General features: G+C 32.2%; 3 protein-coding genes across 7 annotated transcripts in view; 1 reads left to right on the top strand and 2 right to left on the bottom strand.

The window, feature by feature from the left end:
• The window catches only part of LOC130449537 (uncharacterized), a 9,933-nt gene extending 4,637 nt beyond the window's left edge, over positions 1–5,296 (top strand). For both annotated transcript variants that reach the window (XM_056787421.1, XM_056787422.1), the window contains one exon: positions 1,646–5,296. In XM_056787421.1, the coding sequence (XP_056643399.1) occupies positions 1,646–2,935 (1,290 nt within the window). In that variant the 3' untranslated portion in view covers positions 2,936–5,296. The remainder of the gene's footprint in view (positions 1–1,645) is intronic.
• LOC130449539 (STAGA complex 65 subunit gamma-like) overlaps positions 1–6,857 on the bottom strand; it is an 11,709-nt gene extending 4,852 nt beyond the window's left edge. The window contains exon 1 of the mRNA XM_056787426.1: positions 5,374–6,857. Within this exon, the coding sequence (XP_056643404.1) occupies positions 5,754–6,782 (1,029 nt within the window). The 5' untranslated portion in view covers positions 6,783–6,857 and the 3' untranslated portion in view covers positions 5,374–5,753. The remainder of the gene's footprint in view (positions 1–5,373) is intronic.
• Positions 6,858–8,652: 1,795 nt separating this feature from the next.
• Positions 8,653–17,084, bottom strand: LOC130449538 (deformed epidermal autoregulatory factor 1). 4 transcript variants are annotated; one of them, XR_008910457.1, is made up of 5 exons: positions 15,433–16,181; positions 13,459–13,742; positions 13,124–13,324; positions 11,514–11,781; positions 8,653–8,974 (listed from the first exon to the last, which is right to left on the bottom strand). XR_008910457.1 is itself a non-coding variant. In XM_056787425.1 (5 exons), exons 2-5 carry the CDS (start codon positions 16,028–16,030, stop codon positions 11,596–11,598), a joined length of 1,269 nt encoding a protein of 422 aa, XP_056643403.1. In that variant the 5' UTR covers positions 16,031–16,237; positions 17,029–17,084; the 3' UTR covers positions 9,008–11,595. The 4 variants fall into 4 exon arrangements, 2 of the variants coding, with proteins under 2 accessions (XP_056643403.1, XP_056643402.1); XR_008910456.1 differs by having other exon boundaries at positions 8,669–8,974; positions 13,444–13,742; positions 15,433–16,201; XM_056787425.1 differs by lacking the exon at positions 8,653–8,974 and adding an exon at positions 17,029–17,084 and having other exon boundaries at positions 9,008–11,781; positions 15,433–16,237.

The raw sequence follows: 17,084 nt of genomic DNA on the forward strand, positions 1-17,084 counted from the left end.
AAAAGAACTTATCGCCATTAGGAGACTATTATTTTTTCCGATAGTCAATGTCATAAGATTCGAGCTGGTTAGGGAGTGCCTAGACAAGCTGAATGATCTCCGTAAGAAGGATAGAGTTACCTTCCAATGGGTTGCTGGACATATTAAAATGTAGAGAAATGAAGTAGCAGACAGACAGACTTGCTAAAGTAAAGTTGGATAAATCTTTCATAGAACCTGAAAATTTTTATGGAATCGACTACAGGACAATAGAAAAAATTAGAAAAGATGGTAGATAAAATCCGTTACTGAAACATTCTACATGGGCTAAGGCGAGTAAAAATATTGTTGGGAAACTATAACCAGAGAAGATCTGTTGAATGTATCAACCTAGGCAAGAACAATCAGCAAAGGCTAACAAGAGTCACTGGATCTTCCATAGCTGCTTTAACAGTTTCTTGAAAATGTTTCAAATATAAAATGAAAAGTTCCTCCGTTCTCCAGCCTTTATCTGAACAGCAAAATGCTGTCCCTGGAGAACCTCCTTTCTGAAGCAGATAATTCATTCGTTTTTGCCATAAATAAACATGGTGGGGAACATAAATCCCCGATGCACTGAATGCACAAATTACAGTTATGTTTCTTCCCCGTTTCCAACTTGCTTTAATCTCCTCTTAGCGAGTATTTTTTCAAGTTTCTCTACGGCAGAAATGCCAGTTTTGTCCAAATTATAAATTCTTTATCCCGTGAATTTATATTTGGTTAAAACCTGATCCAAATTCTCAAAGAATAAAGACACTGCTCTTTGTTGAAGGCTGTTATTCTATTAATACTAGTAGCCTCAACTTTATCACGTGTTTTGCAAGTTCTTGTTCTTCAACTTTAGAAAACACTGTGTTACGACCTAGATTTGGATCGTCGTATTTATTCGCTTTCATCCTATTTGTATGGTGCTCCTTGGTATAATAAAAGTTCGAGATACCTCCCGGACGGACCGACCATTTTTTATAGCAGCAGCAGCAGCCGTAAGGTTCTCGGAACCCTTATTGGTTATCCTTTGTAAAGTCTAGTCATCTGAAAAGATGTCGAGCACATCACAAAACATAATTACCTGAATCAGGTAATTGTGGCCTGATCCCATTACCCTTATTTGCGTGGTTATCATAACCACAAAACACACGATTTGTGTTTCGGTTGCCCCAACAAAAAGAATGATGAGAAAATATATTTACTTTCAGTCGCGATGAACAAAAGCATCACGAGCAACTCTCCGCAAGTTTTCCGAATCGTACAAACCTTTGAAAGTCACAAATTTCACACTCAAAACCGGCATGAACCTTACATGAAAAGATACTCTCTGAGATTTACTCCACTGCCATCTACAATTGTTTTCCTAATTTCTACAAATTTCGTCCGGAAGTTACGCTACAAACGAACAGATGGCAGCACATTCAAAATATAGTGAAAGGCTAATGAATTAGCTGGAGGTTTCCATTACCTCGACTTCCCTTATGTCTTATAGTTAATTGGTATTGTGTTGTTATGCTTAATTTCTATTGCTAGAAAAAGATAGTATGTAGAAAATACGTGTTCGATAAATCGTATATTGAGACCTCCATCATTTCTACTATATGAATACTTGTTTTAACGTTTTCTTAATTTTCAGGCAAACATATTCAAATCCCTCATTATTAATAAACATTTAATACCCGGCAAATTTTCTAATCCAAGAGGGAGTTTGCAGTTGTTTCCAAGAGGCGATTTAAACCAAATGAAATACCGCCCCATTGTACGTGCCAACAAATTGAACCAAATCCAAAAAATAAGAATCACTAAGATATTGAGAAAAATTCAGCAGCTTGCTCTGTCTTTTAGTAAATCATCTTCACAAAAGGAACTTACTTTTTGGAAAAAGTGTATGGAACAATTAAAATCTAAAACATTGTACGGGATCACAGTCGATATAGAAGACGCTTACGGTAATGTCAATATCAATAAACTATGTCAAGCAATCATCGAAACTAAATTCGAACAAGAAGAAAAATCTTTTCTAATCAACCACATACAAAATCAACATGTAACTTTTAACAAAAAAATATTCAAATGGTCCCACGGTCTCCTACAAGGAGACCATCTGTCTCCTTGTCTGTGCAATCTGTATCTAAGCATTTTAGAACATCAACATTTATCCAATTTTATCGAAACCAATTACAGATTACACCGTGTGGTTGATGATTATTTATTTTGCACGACCGATATCTCGGAAATCGAGTTGTTTAAACGTACTTTCCAACAACTTTTTCCTATAAACGAATCCAAAATCCAAACAGCGAACGTAGACGACTGTCCTTTATTGATTTATTGCGGGAAGGAAATTAACTTTGCTACTAAGCAAATCAGTAAACATTTTGATGCCGAACAAACTTGTTTGAGACATAAATTTAAACTTTGGAACGACAAAGTACCAAAGACTAAAGCTGAAATAATAACCGCCGCCGTGAGCTTCCGCAGAACTTATCATTATTTCAAACATTTTCAATTGAGCGATCTTCGAGATACTGAAGCAATTTTGACTCAATATTTCAAAGGAATTGTATACGTCGCGTTTAAATTTGATATGACTGTCCGATCAGTGGCGGATTTTAGACAGAAATCGTCGGATATGCCGTTTTTATTACGTCTTATAAAAGATACTATTACCACTCATGCCAAAAAGGTGTACCACTATTTACGTAATGAATTTGATTTCAAGTTATTACGGACAATTGCTAAGAAAGCTTTCATCGTAGTTTTAAAAAAGAATTCGTGTTTTTATAAAGATATCATTGGCTCTTTATGTTTGAACAAACCAGTATATATACACTTGAAAAATGCAGACAAAAATTTGGTAAAATACTTTACAAAAATTCCTATAGAATTTCAAAAATTAGAAATGAAAAGGACCTCTAAAATCTAAAACAGTATCACCTCATATTAAAATTCGAAGTTTAAGCGGAGCCCAGAGAAGTTGAACCTCGTCTATCTCCTCAATGAAAATTAAATACATCGATTGATATTCTCGCCCATCAAATCGGTACACCCCACACCTTTATTATATTCGCCGATTGCATAGTGTCCATCGATATGTGTGATTTTTTTCTTCAGCTTTTGAGTATCGTTTATTATCGAGGTGGGATGGGTACCAAAACAGGTACTCGCTATGGAAACTTCGTTCTTGTTTAGCTATTTAAGAAACCCCCTTTCGTTCGCTCTAGCGTAGATTCGTGCGCTCTTCTTTTATATTGTTTACTCACGATCTTTTTATTGGTCAACGGACAGTCCTTTGGGATAGTAACGTTTCCTGTAAAACCAATCACCGTAAGGTAGACGACTCACAGATTGAAGCTTGTAAAAAAGTTATTAAAGATGAAGTTGTATGGCAAGTGTTCCTCCTTTGCTCTTTCTACTAACATGGAAAACAATTTACAATTCTGTACAATTTCCAAAAAACTGTTCATCTTGAGAACAACAATTTTTATTTTTATCCTGGTACATATCACAGCTAACAAGATACCCAGATGCAGTATGGATGCACCACATTTTAAAACCAAACCTTATCGGTTTTATACACACACAGTGTATAAACAGTAATATTGTACAAATTCGGTTTTTTTCTCAGCATTTGAGACCATCAAGACATCAAGACATATTTTTATAAAACATACACTTAGAAAAAATACTCCTTAATGCGCAATAGATAGATAGGGCTTTTCTAAAGAAATGTCCTGATGAAATCTAGATACAGATGAGAGTGCAGAGTATGTATTTCTAAAAACATATTACATCCCAAAGCTTTGTATGAAATTTTAAGCTCATTGATTAAGTCATGTATCTATAGTTTTCTAGGAAATTTTGGTCACAAAACATTTCCAGATCATTTAGCTTCCTTTCAAAGTTTGTATCCTTTATTAGTTCCCGTATTTTTGGACCAATCAATATTCCCTCTTCAATTTTACCTTGCTTTGTTTGGGAAATATCTCTTCCAGATATAAGAATCCATTTCTATCTTTAGGCTTTTGCAAAATGTGTCATCAGGCCGAGCATTATATGCAACGGTGGTGAAAGTATGTTGTCAAGGATTATTTTCAACTTTCTTCTACTCTGAAGAAAGTGACCTGGGCCATACTTTTGTGTGTAGTGACTTTTTCCCTCTCTGCTGTCCCATTCGCAAATGAAACAACAAACATTTTGTGTAAACAACCAAAATAGCAATAACTTCAAAATATCCACAAATTTTCCAAACATGTTCACAGTATTAAATTTTTTCAAGAAGGAACTTCATGTTCTCGTAAGTCTCTTTCATATTACGAGTAGAACCATGGGCAATCGCCACTGAAGGACATTTGTTTTCGTTGTAAAGCAACACTGCTTTAAAGCTAGTTTTTGAGGAGTTGATGAACAATCGCCAGTGACTTGGATCATATTCAAAATTCAATAAATTGATCACTACAGGAATATGATTACAATAGAAATCATCTTCTTTTGAAAAGTAAGGTTCCATTTCATCATTACGATGACGGAAACGGAAAGAATTTTCGTACCAGGAGAAAGTAAATTCCAGTTGTTTAATTCATTTAATTCACTTTGTATCAATAAATGCAGTTGTTTTGAAGTGGACGGTTCATAAAATACTGATATGATCTTTTGGTTAAGTCCAAATCACTAGTACACCAAAAGTTAAATGTCTAGATTCTTGTTTAGCACAACTTAATAGGAGTCTCACACACCGGTTTTTTAAAAAGTGCATAATCTCCTGTCTACGTCATCTCCATCGCAAAATAGCTCAAATTTCTCTACAGGAGAAAATATAATATTGGTTGTAGTCTAGATCGGGAAAGGATTTAGACCTATGTTGAAGGTCGCCAACAGTCCAACAGTAATTTTTTTTCTACAGCATTTGAAGCTGAAAATACATTGTCTGTCTTCAGTGCAGTTTTTAAAGATTTCTGTTTGATCCGCTTCTGTAATGTATGGTTTTTCTTTAGTATTGATATCGTTGGTCATATCTTCTTCAGTAAGACCAATTCTGCGCCAGATGCTAATTGGCGGGCTATCTATGTTACAATAATTGTAATCTTCATCTCCCGATTCTTCATCAGTAAGAAAACTGGTTTCGGGGGGTACAATATATATTCAGTCTACTGGTAAATCTTAGGAATATGCAATTTGAAGAGCTAAGAAAAGTCGCGTTGCCTAGAGTTGCCATCTGACGACACATCGAAATAAACATGTGCAGGTGTTAATCAAATCGGTATTATCAATAAATTATAGAAATATATATTTGTGTTTACTTAAATACCACATCACAAAAATATGAATATTTTGTTTTATGGTGAAAAGAGAATTTGTACTTACTCGAATCATATGTCCATTTTTATCGACACGACTACGAGGAGTTCCGTTAACCTGCTGACAAACAGCTGTTCGACCACTATCTGCAACTTGGCATGAATTATACACGTCCAAGTAAATATATATGCCGCCATTTAACCACTTTTCTAATATATTTTCACAGAAAATTCATTACTTATACCTATGTACACATAATGATTAACAACTTTCACCCAAATTAATTTATATTTAAAATTAAATAGATTTTACTTTTATTTTATTCATCAAACTGTACATAATATAAAAACTGCATTTTCAACTTAATAATCTCAATTATTCAATTGCTTGTCACTACGATTTCAACAAAATGTATTGAAACCAGCTTCAAGGAAACAATTTTAAACTTATAATCTTTTTTTCTTGGGTTGAGGTAATAAATTGCACATTTCTCCTTCGGGAGCGATGGTAACTATATTAGAAGTTGTGGCAATTACTTCTTCTGTACCATTTTCTAAACTTTGTAGATTTTCTACTGCTTCCAAACTATGCAACAATTGTAGACCAGACTCAATTACAGATGCATCACCTTCAAAAGAAGCGAAATGGAGTTCCGGGTTTTCTACCTCAACTACATTTTCATCCTCTTCAACTTTTACTCTAACAATTGAATTGAATTTATTTGTAGGACAAGGACTTTTTGGTATTAGAAGGGCCGCATAATGTTCATTAAGTTCAACACATCGCTTTTTAAGAACTTCTATATATCTAATTACTCTATTTTGATAATAATCGTGAAGTCCTCGAACCCCACCCATTCCAGTTTCTATCAATACTTTTTCTATTATACTGCTAAAACCTATATCTTGATGTTCAATACTGTCCGTATATTCTACTACTTTGTGACAAAATGTTTGCAAGAAAGTTTCTAATACATCAGTCATTGTATCCAAAACACTCTGATGTGTTGTTTCATATCCTACATGAGCAAACATGGCACAAATAGATTTCTTTAGTAGATTTTTTACCACTGCTTCACTTAATTCCGGAAATTCTACTTCTTTTCCAGAAGTAAATGGAGTCATAACTTGTGGAATAAAGTTGAGTTTGTTTCTTTTATGTTTTAAAACTACTTCGGGCATTAGAGGCATTGGAGGAGCTGCATCTTCTGGAGGAATTAGATTCATTTCAGTCGCTAATTCTGCCACTCTTATCATTTCAGTCATATCGTTAGCATATTTATGTAAAGAAATCGCGTAGGATACCAATGGATCTATAGGAGGCAAAACAATATCTTCTACTTTCTCTCTGTCGACCTCATCATCGAATTCTGATAAACAAAATTTGTCCATCGACTTTTCTATTTCGGTAGTAATATCAGGAATAGTAAAAACAGACGCAGGTTTCGGTTCAATTTCTCCCCAATGTGTAGTCATCTTTGTATATTTTCAGTGATGTTTACAAATATTACAAAATACATAACCTTTCTTTTGCAAATTTGGAGCATCACATTGTTCCGTACCGGGTACATATATAGATGACACAGCATGCAATGTTCTGTGATGGTAATTGCATATTTATGAGTATATTCCATTGAATTGAAATCTAAGGTATGGTATGTTCTGTGGGGAAGACCAGGATTAAAAGTGAGATACATATACGTAAATGACACAGCCTGCAATGTTATATGGTCGTGTATTCCATTGAATTGGAACGAAAAGAGAGATATATAGTATAAAATACAGCATGCATGTTATGTGATTGGATATTTATAAATATATTAAATACAGAATACAGCATACATTGTTCGGTAACGAAAAGAGAGATACATAGATGATACACCATGCATGTTCTACAATAGTGATTGCATATTTATAAGGGTATTTCATTAAATTGAAAGTGATGCATAGATGACACAGCATACATTATTCGATAACGAAAACAGAGATACTTGGATGATAGATGATACAGCATGCATGTTCTATGATAGTAATTGCATATTTAATGCATATATAATAGGATATTTCATTAAATTGAAAGGGACGGGTAAATGACCCAGCATACATTGTTCAGTAACCTAACCAGACGCAATAGCAAAATGTTTTATGATAGTGATTACAGGCTAGTCTCTGTGTTAGTAATGAACAGAGATACATATGACACAGCTACGGAGGGTAGAAGTAAGGAGTATCATGTCATAAGGGGGCTAAACTTAAAAACTGAATATGAAATTTTATATGACTAGAGTCGTAGCTTTATTTAAAATTTACACTCATGCGATACTAGCGCCTCCCTAACGTAAAGAATTTGATGGACACTTTCTGTAGTACAGAGATGGTTCTCCTTACCTCTACCCTCCATAGACACAGCATGCAATGTTTTGTGATAATGATTACATATTTATAGATACATTCCATTAAAATGAAAGTCATGCACAAAATATGTTTTTAGATTTAGCTGCATAGCGACCGAAAAATCAAAAAAGTTACCTAATAATCTAAATTTCTGTTTATTGAAAGAGTCAGGTTCAGTTCGATATTTCACACTTCCAGTACCAGCTCATACGCCAAATTGGCTAATTTTTGAGAAATCAATAGACTTAATACAAATGGAAAGTTTTGCATTTCGACATCATTTTATGGCTTGTTTTGTTATTTTAGTTTAAGTTCGTTTTTTTTCTATTCTGGTGGGTTTTCTTGTATTTTGGCTGTTATTTGTTTACGAAGACTTTTGAGCTTACCATGTAATAATTTTTTACCCGATTTGACAAAAAACACAATATTTTTACGTATTTCAATATAAACATTTATTATCACCTTCAAAATCGGATAATTCCAAGCCTTAATATAATTTTCTAAATACTTGTAAGCTTCGGAGGGGATGGCCTTCAGCAGCTTAAGCGAAATATTTTTTATAGATTCAATCGACTCATTGCGCGTTTTCCGAAAGGATTTTTGATTTTCGAAAAAAGGAAAAATTAAGAGAGTCAAATCTGATATATACGATGTCACAATAATACTGAAATGGAAATTATTGTAGTGAAAAATCCATGAATTGTCTGTTAATAAATCCTGTTGTTCACGAATAAGTACTTCACTTAGTACATCAAAACGACCAAGTAGTACTCCTTATTGGCAGTTTGACCCTCTGGGACGAATTCATGCTGAACCACATCGCGACAACAGCTGCAAACACACTCAATTGTCATTTTGAGCTCAAACGAAAATAAGTACCAATCTCAGAAAAAAATATTACCGAGTCCGTTTTTTTATATTTCTTATTAATAAGGAAATAATAATACCTATGTCTTCGTATCAGTTTATTTCAATACAAAAAACTATTTGTGGTAGTTGGAAACAATTGTATTTCATATTTTACTTTTAAAAAATGTTAAATAGTCGTATAAACCCTCGAAGAGCATCAATCAAATAGTGTTTGGGTTATAATATCTGAGGAAGGAACCTATTCGGGAAGTAGTTATCCACATATCTTCATTTCATACATCATAATCAATCAATCATTTCCCCCCTTACAACTTCCCATGCATCCCCTGTTGTTTTGATAACTTCAGTCATACTACATTTCCTTCTATCTCTTGTCAAGAGTGCACATGTTTTCTCCAAACAGCCTAAAAATGGTGTAAATATTCTCTTCAAAAATTTATTCAGCTTGTGTCCTTGAAATTTAAAACTTCTTACGAAGTTAACAAATAATTGTAGTGAATTTATAATTGAGCAATATTGGTAAAGATTAATTAATGGATCAAAGTTTTAATGAAGAAAACCACTTCAGAATTAAAAGCTCAAGAGCCAACAAACGTCATTATGATCAAATTTAATGACTAGCTTATCCAACTTGAAGGAACTATATGAACTCTTTATGTTAAATAATGGTAGCCAGCTCATGGATTTTTTAGTTATTACTGATTATTCCATACTACCATACATTTTTATAATTCTACAGGTTATTGTTAAATGGTATTTATAAACTCTCTGCAGAGCAAGATATACAATTTAAAAAATAAGCAGAGAAAAATGTTAACGGAAAGAAATAAAAAATATACGCATTTCTGGAATTTTTTTTCATTTTTAGAGAATCAAATCTACATTGTGAAAAGAATGTCACACTGCATCATATAGGTAACTCAACAATTAGTGTTCTTTGTTGCATAAACGCCACCCTTCTCGCACATTGTTTGCGAAACGTTAGAGTATTTGAGAAATTTCTGTCTTCTGTCCAAACAGGTCAGTGTCCTGTCTAATATTGCTCGATGGACGTTGGAGGCACATGTAGTGCTGGACCCTTATGTTGTTTTCGATAAATCTACTGCTCTTCTTCTTCGATGGTACACTAAGCTCACATAAAGTTTTAGAAGCTTCAATTCGGAAATCAGCAGAGCTCAAGTGTTTTTATCGCAAGCCTTTGGCTTTATGAGCCATAGTCATGTGATTTGTTTGTTCTTGTCATACCTCCTCATCTGTGGTTTTGGTATTTCTCCGACAAAATTGTTGTTGCATTCACCACTTTGTTCTATTTTCAAGCTATATCTACACCTTTGGCATCAACAAAAAACTCAAAAGAATAGCTTCTATCCTTCTTGGAAATTTCTTTGTAGGTAATTTGCAATCTGGAATCCAGTTTCGGCGAATTGTATCTTACCAAGACTCTGTTTTTTGACGAGTATTCTAGTAGTAGCAAGCTTGTAAAGTGATTGTCAAAATATAGTCTGTAATTTAGGTTGCGAGGTATTTCTCGTGATAGACGCACGATAACATACAAAGTTCAGGTTCGCTGGGCAGTACCACATTTTGAGCCAGTCAAGGTTTGGCTAGTTTGCCAACCTAAAGGGGTCGGAAGAAATTGAATCATGTAATGAGTAGCTTTATAAAAAACTTTCTAATTCACTTGTAAATAGTAAGTAGGTAGTTTGGACCGTGTGTTCGACAATTAAGGCACTTACGTCATTTACATTATTCTTTTTACAGTTGCCTGAAACGGATTCGAAATATTTTAGTTTTAAATGGCAAAGAATCGATTTGTGACGGGAAGGTCACATAGTGCTATAAAAGGTCAAAATTATTTTAGATTAAGAAGATGTCAGTTCACGTAATATAATGCTACTTATTAATAATCATTTGGTAATAAAGTAGTACAACACTCATTATTTGAATAAATGTTTAATGACAACGTTTTTATATGTGTTTTAAATCCATATAGTCAATAGTTAATATAAATTATTAACATTAATTATTTATTGATTTAGTGTTCTGTCGCCCAGAGTTGGCAATCCTGCTTCTAACATGGACTTTTCCAAGGCTCGTTCAGTTCTTATTTTATTTACAGGTTTTTTTGTTAACGTTAGTGTTTCTGAGTCGTAAGTCAACACTGAGAGGACGTATAAGTCAAACTCCTTTCATTTGAGGCATGTCGATAGATCTAACTTTAATACATATCTCAGCTTGCCTAATGCAGCCCAAGTCAGTCCAGTCCGTATCCTACTGTTTAGTTTGCATGAAAGATGTTAGTACCCAGAAAATTTTCGAAAATTACTCACTTCACTTTTTTTATAAGGTACACTTAAATACCAAAATTATTTATATTTTTTGTTACAAATATAGATTTATGGTACAATAGACAAAATAATCTCGATTGATAGCCTCTTGAGCTCAATTGGGAGTGTAATAAAAACAATAATGAGAAATCTACAAAACCTTAAAGACGTTAACTTCTGCTGGAAAAGACTGCCAACAAGAATCAAGAAGATAGAACTATATCAGGTCAAAATAAAAAGGAAGAATCAAAGAAAAACAATGAAATGAGACTAAAATAGGACTTGTAAACTAAGTAAATTCTTAACAAATTCCTACATGTTTCAAATAGTCCAGTTGTGAAAACGGAATTTATTAGAATCTATATTATAGTTATATACTCTCACTGATTGTGCACTTGTGTGATTAATGACTCTCACACAAACTCCATTTTTTTCATGGACATAAACATTGAATTTGGTTTTGATTGTGAAAAATAAATAAACTTGGAATTATAAAAAGCAATTTTCAACTTCAATATTAACAAAAAAGGTGAAACGTATAAATAAATAAGAAATATTACAAATAAAATTAAAACAATTTTCGGATATTATCCGAATTTCAAAAACAATACGTTACCTCAATATAAAGTTTTAATCGTCTATTAATAATTATTCATAAATTATTTGGTTTCAAGTAAAACATGTAAAATAAAAACACATCACTGTTGGTCGGTGCTCTCTACTATAAGCATAATGGACTGTTGGGCATCGTTGGGTGCAGAGACTCCCCTTACACATTCTACTTGGTGAGACGCCCAATCTTTTCTCTGACAAAACGTCGAACAATATGGAGTCCTTCGACACAAAGAACATTCTGCTAAAGCTTCTCGATTACAGTTTGCACACTGTAACAAAAATATACAATAAGAATTGGGAATAAATACAATATTTCAAATACTTTGTGTAACAAGATTACAACGTGTCCTAATATAAAGATGAATTATATGCACTGCCGGATTTACCATTTCACCTCAGAGATTTGTGAATAAATATTACCACAACTGTAAATTGAATACATTGCCTTTGTATATACACAAAACATAATAATAATTTTAAATCAAATCTAACCTCAATAACAAATGATCAAAACAACCAATAAAATGATATATATGGTGGCTAAACACCCCAGATGGGGTAACGCCGCTCTTACGAGCTTTCTAGATCTTTTTTTTTTCTTTGTTTAATAAAATGATAATAATAATAAAAAGTCATTGGATAATTGTCCATATCATCATCAATACTACAATAATAATAACAATAACTATAACAGAAATCAGTTTAACTATCCGCAAAACATTATAATGGATATAATAATAATAATTGCAACAATAATCACTTTCGTAGTCAACCTATTAATATAAATCCTTCACCACAACAAAAACGAAATTCTCCGACCAATGGCCGGGTGTTTGGAGCGAAAAGAAATGTTCCAACCAAATACCTGTGCAAAAGCTGCCAAAATCACAACCGATGTCTTCGTTGTCAAGAAATTTCACGGACAGACCCACTATAAATGGGAATATTGATAACAACAATAAATATTTCCAGTCACGAATATAAAAAAAAAAAAATAAAAAACCAAACTTTATATCTGAAGAGTTATATAATAATGATTATAATGACAAAACTGAAGAAATGGTGGATAATTTTGGAAAGAACAATAAGAAGAAGATGAATTGAACAGAGAAGAAACAATTATACTAGAAAAAGAAATGACAGTGATACAAAAAGATAAATAGAATGATTGATTTCAATAATTAATTTCAGTTAATTCAATCATTGAGATTAATTAGATTCATTCAAGTATTTGTAAAATTAAAAGTTGCATTTTTTGTGTTAATCAAGTTTTTAAAAATAGTTTCGGAAGTTAAACTTATAACTGTCGTTTGATTTTTCTGATATCTAAAATATTTGAATTTATGTTGATGTTATTGAAGATTCTAAAAGAAAAGTGATAAAAAAACTATCTTTTTTCTAAAATGTCCTAAAATTCGTGTGACATTATTTATGGATGGCCCCTTATTGGTATTTATTCCATGACAGTGGAATTGTGAGTGTTGGTGTTGTAGTACTATAAACAATATGTTCAGTATTTTATCAAACTTCAAATATTTTATTGTGCAGATAATATTTGCATAGCAATCAAAAGTAATGAGTAACGAGTGAAATATAACAAATAGCGCTTACTTTTTTATGATTTTCGTTATCTATGGCAGGTTGTAAAGTAGAATCTGAATTGCTTTCTGGTTGTAGAGCCGCCACTTGTGCTTCAACTCTTGCTGCTAGAATAGCAGCTTCTTTATCCCGATGAAATTTTTCATTCTGCCTACTCATTGTATCTTTTAAATCTTCTATTCCTCTCCTAAATTCTAAAGCTAATCTATTTATCTGTAATGAAAGATTTAATAAATTTTCTTCATGTATTGTATACTTTTTTAATACTATGTGAAACTGGGCGTTGTAATCAGTATTTCAATATTTTTAACTAATTTATGATAATTAATTACATTAGTATAAATCACCTGTAGAGCTATCTCTTCCAACCTTTTTATTTGTGTTTGTGGATCCGCATTTCCTACAGTTTCAATTAACTGATAGTCTGTGGAGTCCAAACCTTCAGCTAAACTTTGCCAAGCTTCTTCTTTCGTTTGGTGGTCACTATCATCTCCATTTGACCTTTTAATAGAATCATGTTCTTTCCTCCTTTTCCTCTTGTAAGGTGTAAAAAGTCTGATAGGTCCAGTGGCTGTTTCATCATCACAGCATGCAGCACATGTACAACTTGTTGCATGTGGTAAAATTATACCTTCAATAAATAAGTTGTTAATAGCAGAAAAATCATTTTACAATAAATACAAATGACTCAACATTCAAAACAAAACTATTAAAGTACCAAGATCTCTACTGAAAAAACAAACATGCAAAAAAATTATGGAGTTAACTAACTAAAAAATCTTTGGACCAATCACTTAATATCAGCTGACAATTTTTAAAAATTAATAGTAAATGATTCGAATCAGAAAGTATCTACAGAATAATATTTAATATGAAATTTAATTCAGACTTTTAAAAGCCTAAAGAAACTTGATAAATGTGAATATATGAAAATGAAACATTGATAGGCAAACAAAGTGTAGAAGGTCATGAGGTTTTTTGTGTTGTAGTTTTTGATTTGGAGAACTTTTCTTTCTTTGCCAAAAGTTATAAGTCTTTTTATAAACAGAAATTAAAAGTGTATAACTTTAAACCTCATTGCAGCATCTACAATGTCATTTATAATTGTAATTGGCATGAAAATTCAAGTGGTAGAGCAGGTAAAGAACTTGTAAGTGTTGTTGTTAAAAATTTAAAAACAATTTTTATCAATCTTCCTAATTTAACAGATAGTATTGTTCCACATAACAAAAACTCGATAATGTCTACAGCAATTAAGTATTCCTTAGAATCATGTCATTTTAAAAACAATTGAAAAGAAGTTTTCTCAGCCAGAACACAAAGTTAAAACATATTATAAAAAAGAATGTTCATAAACATTAAAATACTTATATATATATATGTGTGTGTGTGTGTGTGTGTGTGTGTGTGTGTGTGTGTGTGTAGGGGGGTGGTTGGCATCGGCTTCTGCTATTTGCCACATACTAAAAAATGTCTATATGAAATAGGTATAAGAATATTTAATATACAAAAGTTGGTTCAATATCCAATTAAAAAATTCATTTTCATTCATTTCTTGTCATCTGCGAAAGGATCTTTAAAATATTCAAGATATGATTATTAACATTAACATTATTACAAATTAAGAAACCAAATATAAGGACATAAATGTAACTATGAGAAAATATTTAAGTTGCAGCTTAGAGTGTAATTTTCCTAAACCTATAAAAAGTGCATATTGGAACAATTAAGCATTGAGGTGACGATATAGTGGCAGTGATTGATAATTGGCTTCTTATAAAAATGCACATGAATCATTGCAAAATTTATTAGCAGTAATATTATTACAACCTTTAAGTAAACTATAAAAAAATTCTGCCAAAGGAAAATATATTTACCACTATAGCAAATCATTTATGTAGACATTAAAAAAGTATCTTCTCATTTATCTCAAATTATATAAAAATGCTTTTTTCTAGTGGCCAAATATTTTGAGCAGAAATTCATGCATATAGATGTGTGAGGATAGATGAATAAGCACATGTATATATTTTTTTCATTAAAAACTGTAGTAGTTTTCTGTAATATTTAAGAGATCTCTTTGGGAAACCATTAAAAATGTTTTATTGTAGTTCTTACTTGAATTTGTAAATATTGGTATTCTTGGTAAACGATTGTCTGTTTACTATAAACTAGAAATAACAAAAATTTCAATATTGACGACATGACCATATTATTTTTGATAAATATTGTGATTTGAAACCTTATATGCAATAATAAAGAATAATTGATCACCCATCTGATTTTAATACATTTTAAACTTAATACCTTAAAGTAATTACCTTCATCAATTAAAGTTTGTAAGCTTCTTCCTCCAAATCTAATACTTCTCTTCCAATCTTTACTAGATGCTCGTCCACAAAGTGCTTCGAACTCACTAGGTGTATACCAAGAACTTCCTAATTTAATGCAACGCCCCCTACCTCCAGAGCCAAATCTGTTTTTATGAAGTTCAGCGGAAGTATTTTTGCACCTTACAGGTAATACAGCTGCATTTGCAGCATCATTCCATGTTCCCACTGAAGCATTTGAAACTGTAGTATTAACAGAAGTGCCAGAAACATCTTCTTGTTGTATAACAATCGTTTTAAGTTCCTCGCCAGATCCATCTGTAGCTAAATAACCACTGTTATCGACACATAACATAGGTTTAAAATGAGGAATTTGATCTTGTGTAATAACATTGAATGTGCTAGTGATAAGCGATCCCACGGGAAGACTAACAGGTACCCCCGCATGTCTAACTGAGACTGTTGATACAAGAGGTTTCTTTGAATCTATAACAGAATCGCCATTATCGCCGCCATCGTGCTCATTCGCAAGATGTTCGGCTTCGGAAATGTCCGGTAGGACGACACCTTCCGAGTTTGAGTTTTCCATACGTAAAAGGCTGAACACAAATCACTTTTTCACGAATTTTAGCAATATTTTTTAACAATGAAAATTATCACTAAACGGTTTTCACTACTATTGATTTCATCATGATGACCCTGTCGTTTGCTGCAATGTGCAATGTCCGGTATTTAGAGTAGGAGGCGTAATATCAAATACGCATGTACCAAACAAATCGCGGCAATTTAAAATTTACTACAAATAATACGAAATAAAAAACATTTTGATCGTTGTTGTGATTATATTTTGAATATTGATAATAACGTTTTATCAGAAAAAACCTATATTTTCATAATAAACGTAAGTACGTGTACCAGAAATCGATTAAAATTTTTAATAACGCGTCAGATTGTAAAATTTAAAAATGTATTATCAATCAGTTTAAAAATAGATTACTGTTGATGTATTTAGGAGTCCGAGAAGGATCAAACTTTTTTTTAGACCAAATAATAACAATTAAATGTTTTATATAATTTGCACTTTATTCAGAACAGTATGTTTGATATCGCCATCAACAACAAAAGCGATTCAGGTACAGGAGTCGTTCATTAATGTGCAGGATTAGTATTCCTATTATTTGAGAAGCTGGGACATACCTAATCGCTATTTTGTACAAAAAAACTTATGAAATCATATGAAAATTATGAGATATGATAATAGGCCAAATATATAATGCTATTCATAAAGTTTGTTATCATTCTTTTACAAATTATATAGAGCTCCAAATCTGGAAAATCAAGATCATGTATGATTGTTTTTCGGTTCCAAACACAAAAAAAATTCCATAAACATTTGTAAGAGAAAACTAGATTATTATAACTACCTCACAAAATCAACTGTTCAAGAAATAATTGCTGTTTACTTGTCGACAACTAATTGATTGTAATACATGTGCAATTTTCAAAACATACATACTTTTAACAAAATTACATTATTGTTTATTATGAATAGATCAGTATATTTGGAATAATAAATTTCTACACTACCATAAAAATTTTGTATTTCCCCATTTTTTACTATGCTTGTTTATTCACTACTACTA

Source organism: Diorhabda sublineata, chromosome 10 (assembly GCF_026230105.1).
Source record: "Diorhabda sublineata isolate icDioSubl1.1 chromosome 10, icDioSubl1.1, whole genome shotgun sequence".
Taxonomy (NCBI): Eukaryota; Metazoa; Arthropoda; class Insecta; order Coleoptera; family Chrysomelidae; genus Diorhabda; species Diorhabda sublineata.